Raw genomic sequence first — 6,873 nt, 5'->3', positions numbered from 1 at the left:
GGGCCTCCGAACTAGAGAGAGGTGAAACTGAATTGCCTCAATTTAGGGAGGTCGATGAGGGGGTCGTGGTCGAGGCTTCCGAACCAGAGAAAGGCAAGGCCGTTTTACCTCAAGTTAGGGAGGCCGACAAGGAGGTCGTGGCTGGGGCTTCTCGGGGCAATGCCCCGAAGGATGCACTCGGTGTGATAGACCTCTCCGAGTCCCCTTCGTTTACTAAGTCCATGTATAACGAGGCTCAGATGATGAAAGGACGTCCCAACAAGAGGGCCCAAAGAGCGGAAGACACCCTTCGCAACTTTTTTGACAACGTGGATTCTACCACCACAAAGGACGTCAACGGATTGGGTCACTTAGAGGTGCAGATTAAGAGTCCATCTTCAGGAGCAAGCGGGCCTTCCTCAAGTCCGAAACTAGTCAACCGGTTCCCATCTTCGAGTGTGAATCCTGACCGGAAGCGATCGATCATTATCTCTATTTCAAAGTATGCTCGGTTTTCTATGTCCCCGTAGGGGTGGCTAGTTACGTTCGATGCCCGGTGACCGGGGAATACCAAACCAAGATAAATGAGGTGGACGACCTGCATGTTTAACGAAGCATAACATGGGTTAAACCGGGTAACTTCAGATGCCTCTTCATGACTTCTAATTAGTACTTAGAATAATTTGTAGATAATCATAACTTTTTTATTTGTGTTTGTAAGCCTCGGTGCTTCATCACGAGACTTTTTTCCAATATCGAGAAGAGCTAAACCAGTATGAGGCCGAGATTTGAGGGCTCACTGAGAAGAGAGATGCTTACAAAATTCTCAGCGATCAACATGAGGGGAAGGCTAAGAGCCTCCGTGCTGAGCTAGAGGCGACTCAGAATGAGCACGCCGACCTGGTGGAAAAGGTAAAAGTCTTTTAGATTAGTAACGATGAGCTAGACTCGGTGACTAATGCTCCAAACCCGCAGGTCCAACAAAATCTTGATCGGATTGACCAACTTCGAGAAGAGATGGACGGGATAAAGGTCGAGGCTGAAGAATGGAAAAGCAAAATGGGCCGCTTGACTTGGAAAAGGAAACTACCCGAGTGCAATTAGCTTCGGTTGAGGTTCAGCTTCGGGCGGCAAAGGAAAATGCCATGGTGCAGGCCAAAAAGATTGAGGAGCTCCAATCTCACCTAAGTTCAGACGTCTTTGATCGAGAAACTCTGGCCAAGGATCTTGAAATGGCCAAGTCGGTGGTCGTGGTGGTTAAAGTCGATGCTAATGAGGTGATGGCCCAATATAAGGCCAACGCCGAGGTGGCCCAGGATCGAGCGAAGGATATCGTCTAGCATGCGAAGCTGCAATCCCAAAGGGAGGCCCTCAAGGAAATTCATGCTCGTGATTTTGCAAAGATTGAAATGCCTTAGCATGAAATAGTTAGGTTCTGTTCAGAGGTTCGAACGGGCCTTGTCTACAACATTAGTTTGTTTAAGGCATCGTAGGGGTTCGGTATGACCGAAAATTTTCCCCCAAAGTACTTATAATTTTTAAATTATAGTTTGTCGAGGGTAGCCTTTAGAACCGGTTAAGAAATTTTGAAGGCTTTATTTTTTATTACGAGTCTCAAATGTCTACGGGCTATTTTAATACGTCCATAGCCTGTTTAGTTCGGGTGCTTCCAAGTGGGCTTGTCATCCCGAGTTATCCGGGCTTGTCTAAGATAACAGTCCCCGGATCGGGATGTCCATAACCTTTAAAATTCGGGAGTTGTCTTATAGGTCTTGTGTCCCCGAGCTCTGATAGCCTGGACCATCTGAGTTTGTCTTCGAACGGCAATCCCCGAGTGGGAATGATCGTTTGAACTCAGATTAATGCGACCCTTGGGCTCGATACCTTTAGGGGATCGGATGTAGGAAATTCCTTAAGAAATGCAAAAAGAAAATTTTTAAGGGACAATATATTTATCCACAAGGTAAAGACTTCTTTTTATTCTTGTGCGTGATAGTTACATATGTATACAAGCTTTGTGTTAGGGCCCGAGCAGTTTATGAGAGCACAGTTCATTTGATTTGGCCCTTACAGTAAATCCTATCGACCGAGCCGAGACCGTTTGATCACAAAGTCTTTTTCCTTGCTAAGTTCGTTATCCGAGGGTAATTCCCCCACTGTATGAGGTTGATCATAGAGAAGCCTCAGATACTGTTGATATGATCTTTTACACTGATTCAGTCCAAGGAAAAAAGTGCAACGCGTGCTTTCAGACCTAAAAATTGTACCATTCCTTGTTGGTCACCTGCAAGTGTTATTTCAAAAATAAGTAAAAGGAATGAATGGGGTCGTACTTTAGCAGTAGTATCACTTCAAGTGAGTTACGTTCCAGTTATTCGGTAGCCGTTCACCGTTCATTGCTCCGAGTTTGTACGATCCTTTTCCAATGATCTTGATAATTTGATATGGCCCCTCCCAGTTTGGCCCCAACTTCCCCTCGTTCGGATTTCGGGTGCTTAGTGTGACCCTTCTTAACACTAAGTCCCTGAAACTGAAGTGTCGAAGATTGGCCCTTCGATTATAATATCTCTCGATCCATTGTTTTTGGGTGGCCAATCGAAAAAGGACGGCTTCACGCCTTTCATCTAATAGCTTCAAGCTCGTACTCATGGCCTCATCATTTGAATCCTTGGTTGCGTATCGGAACCTGAGACTTGGTTCTCCGACTTCGATCGGTATTAGAGTTTCAGCACCGTAAACCAACGAAAATGGGGTGGCCTTGGTACTGAACTTTGAGGTCGTACGGTACGCCCATAGGAATTCGTGCAGGATTTCCTTCCATTTTCCTTTGGTATCGGTTAACCTCTTTTTGAGATTTTGGAGTATGGACTTGTTGGTCGATTTTGCTTGTCTGTACCCACTAGGGTGGTGGGGTGTTGATAGGATCCTTTTGATCTTATGGTCTTCAAGAAACTTTCTTACTTTGATACAGATGAATTGTTTCCCGTTGTCACACACGATATCAGCCGGCATTCCAAACCGGCATATGATGTGGTCCCAAATGAAATCTATGACTTCTTTCTCCCTGACTTCTCGTATGCCTGGGCTTCTACCCACATAGAAAAATAGTTAGTCATAAACAATATAAATTGAGCCTTAACGTGTGCCCATAGAAGGGGGCCAACGATGTCCATTCCCCACTTCATAAACGACCATGGTGACAAAACCGAATGCAGCAACTCCCTGAGTTGATGAATCATCGGAGCATATCTTTGGCCATTCATCACATTTTCGTATGAACTTTTTTGCATCCTTTTATATGTCGATCTAGTAATAGCCGGCTCTGATTATCTTTCGAACTAGTGATTTGATGCCTGGACTATTTTTGCAGGTGCCCTCGTGAACTTCCCTCATAACGTATTCTGTATCTTCCTTCCCTATACATATCGCTAGTAGGCCATCGAACATTCTTCTGAACAATGTTCTGTCTTTGGAGAAGCTAAATCGGGCTACCTTCGTATGCAGGGCCCTCGATTCTTTTGTATCCGAGGCAATTTTCCGGTTTTCAGATATTCTATATATTTGTTCCTCCAATCCCAAGTTAGGCTTGTAGAGTTTATCTCGGCATGACCCTCTTCCACTACCGATCTCATGAGTTGTATGATTTCCCCCGAGTTGAGTTCGTCGTCCTCAATCGACGACCCTAAGTTAGCAAAGGCATCGGCCTCGCTGTTTAGATCTTAAGGTATGTGTTGCAAAGTCCACTCCTTGAACCGCTGTAATGTAACCTGCAACTTATCTAAGTACCTTTGCATTCGTTCTTTTCTGACCTCGAATGTCCCATTAACTTGGTTCACTACGAGGAGGGAGTCACACTTAGCTTCGATCACTTCCGCCCCCAAGCTTTTGGCTAATTCGAGACCTGCAATCATGGATTCATATCCAGCCTCGTTGTTAGTCAATTTCACAGTCCTAATAGATTGCCTAACTACATTGCATGTTGGTGGCTTCAATACGATGCCAAGTCCGACCCCCTTTGCGTTCGAGGCGTCATCCGTAAAGAGGGTCCTAATCCCTAAAGACATCCCCGAGTTCACCAACAACTCTCTTTCGAACTCGGGAATTAGGGTCGGCGTAAAGTCGGCCACTAAATCTACCAAAATTTAAGATTTAATGGTTGTACGGGGTCGATATTAAATATCGTACCCGATGATTTTCACTACCCATTTGGACAATCGCCCCGAGAGCTCGGGTTTATGCATTATATTTTGCAACGGGTAAGTAGTCACTACACATATAGGATGACATTGCAAATATGGTTTCAGCTTCCTAGAGGAGATTAACAAAGTGAGCGCCAATCTTTCTAGGTGAGGGTATGTAACGACCCGACTTGTCATTTTAAGAATTTACATCTCGTTCAGTGACTTATGGTTTCGAACTGCCTCGCAATATGTATTATGATCCGCGTGTGTGGTTGAGTTTGATTTACGAATGATTCGGAGTGATTTGGGACACTTAGTCCCTAAGATGGAAGCTTAAGTATTAGGATTTTTAACTGTAGTCGAAACTGCGTAAAGACGACTACGGAATGGAGTTCTGTCGGTTCTGTTAGCTCTGTTGGGTGATTTTGGACTTAGGAGCATGTTCGGACTGTGAATCTGAGGTCTGTAGCCAATTTAGGCTTGAAATGGCGAAAGTCGAATTTTTGGGAAGTTTGACCGGGGGGTTGACTTTTTGATATCAGGGTCGGAATGCGATTCCGAAAGTTGGAACAACTCCGTTATGTTATTTGGGACTTGCCTGCAAAGTTTGACGTCATTCCAGGTTGGTTTGATAGGTTTCGGCACGAGTTTTAGAAGTTGGAAGTTTTTGAAGTTCATAAGTTCGATTTGGGGTGCGATTCATCATTTTGATGTTGTTTGAGGTGATTTGAGAATTTGACTAAGTTCGTATGATGTTTTAGGACTTGTTGGTGTATTTTTTTGAGGTCCCGAGAGGCTCGGGTGTGTTTCGGGGTGGTTTCGGACCAAATTGGAGTTGTTTGGACTGCTGTTGCTGAAGTCTGGTTTTCTTCTTCGCGAACGCGAAGGGAGTCCCGCATTCGTGAAGAGGAAATTGAGGGGCTGATGATTGTTTCTTTGCGAACGCGAAGCTCTGAACGCGAACACGAAGAAGGAGCAGGGCAAGCCTTTGCGAACGCGTCCCAGGCAACACGAACGAGAAAAAGAAAGGAAGATAGGGCCTGGGGTCGTTTGGCCTTCGCGAACGCGAAGCGTGGAACGTGAACGTGAAGGAGCTGGGCAGCTGGCCATCGCGAACGCGACGAGGAAACGATGATGCAGGAACAGTGGCCTTCGCGAATGCGACTCTTGTCACACGAACGCGAAGAAGGACTTGAGGCAGCTGGATTTTGGTCTTCGCGAACGCGAAGCAATGGTCGCGAATGGGAAAAAGGTGTATATGGGCAGAATTAAAAGTCCCAAAATGGGGATTTGAGTTCATAACTCAAAATCTAATTTGGAGCTCGGTAGAAGGCGGTTTTTGGAGAGATTCTTGCGTGGGTGTTTGGGGTAAGTGATTCTTATCCAATTTTGATTAATTTCCATGATTTTTTTTCCAAAACTTTAAACCAGCTTCCAAATTCGTACATGTAACGTTGTCTTTCAAAGTTAAAAGACCAATAAGGGAACATATCAAACATACTAAACTGTTATACTAACAAGAACAAAAAGCAGGCTTGGCACCCTCCTTACAATTCATCATGCTCACTTCTTTGACTTCTTAGATCCCTGAGCTGTTTGGGCTGGTGCGGCAGCAAGTTGAACTGGCCTCTCTCATGGTCCCTGTGCCAAACGCTCCTCCCTCCTAGCGAACTTTCTTTTCCTGCTAGCTTTGTTCTTTGCCCTCCTGGCCTCAAATTGGTCGGACAAGGTCTTTTCTCTAGCCTTTTCAGCCTTTGTTTTATGGATATTTTCCATCAGCACACGCTTGTTCTTGAAAACATTACCATTCACCTTCATGTACATGTCATGATACATGTGCCTGTCAAACTTCTTTGACTCCCTGTAATTGCGAAGCAAGCGCCTAAGGACTCTCATTCTCCTCATCCAAAGCACCTTTGTGAGTAGTCTAGCCTCCCTGGTACCTTTGCGCTTACCGTATCCAGAGTGATGGCCCTTCCTCTTGGCCTCCTTCATTCTGCGAGCACGAGATCTTGAGTGAATTTTGGTTGGCTTCCTGATGATGAAACCAACCTTCACCAATTTTCTGATATTTTGGCGGGAATTGGCCATGGAGATCTCGTTGCCCTCATTAGGATCGAGCCAAACTTTGCCTCTTCCACACTTGAGGACACTAGCGGCGAGCCGCTTCAGCGAAACCATTTTCCGATTCTCTTCAGCGAAGCTGCGAACAAAGGAGAAAATTAATTTCTATGATTATATCTTTAAATCCATCATTTAATTCGGATTTATTGGAGGAAAAATTAAGATTTTTTTAAAATCTTCCAAAACCGAAAATTTAAGATTTGGAGGTCGATTTGTTATTGGAATTCGATAAAATTGGTATGGTTGAACTCGTATCGGAATGGGTGTTCGGATTTCATGAAAATTATGTCGGGTTCCGAGAGACGAGTCCCGCGTTGACTTTTGTTGACTTTTTGGAATAAATTTTTAAGTCGACATATTATTATACGAAATTGTTTCCGATAAATTTTAATGAAGTTATACAATTAATTTGAATAGATTTGAACGGCCCGGAGATCAATTCAAGCAAGAAGGCGAATTTGGAATATCGGCATAATTTCAAAAAGGTAAGTGTCTTGCTTAACCTCGAGTGGGGGAAATTCCCCTTAGGCATTGAGTCTTATGTGCAACTTGGGTAATTGAAACCAATGTACGCGAGGGGACGGGGATG

At 44.5% G+C, this 6,873-nt stretch overlaps 1 protein-coding gene across 1 annotated transcript; it reads right to left on the bottom strand.

Annotated features, from left to right (window-relative positions):
* Nucleotides 1-5,581: 5,581 nt before the first annotated feature.
* On the bottom strand, nt 5,582-6,365 carry LOC107831514 (large ribosomal subunit protein eL19z). Its single transcript, XM_016659279.2, has one exon. It carries the CDS (start codon nt 6,339-6,341, stop codon nt 5,793-5,795), a length of 549 nt encoding a protein of 182 aa, XP_016514765.1. The 5' UTR covers nt 6,342-6,365; the 3' UTR covers nt 5,582-5,792.
* Between the last annotated feature and the right edge of the window lie 508 nt (nt 6,366-6,873).

The sequence above is a fragment of the Nicotiana tabacum genome, chromosome 2 (genome assembly GCF_000715075.1).
Source record: "Nicotiana tabacum cultivar K326 chromosome 2, ASM71507v2, whole genome shotgun sequence".
In the NCBI taxonomy this organism is placed as follows: domain Eukaryota; kingdom Viridiplantae; phylum Streptophyta; class Magnoliopsida; order Solanales; family Solanaceae; genus Nicotiana; species Nicotiana tabacum.
This window is presented reverse-complemented; position numbering and strand designations above follow the sequence as displayed.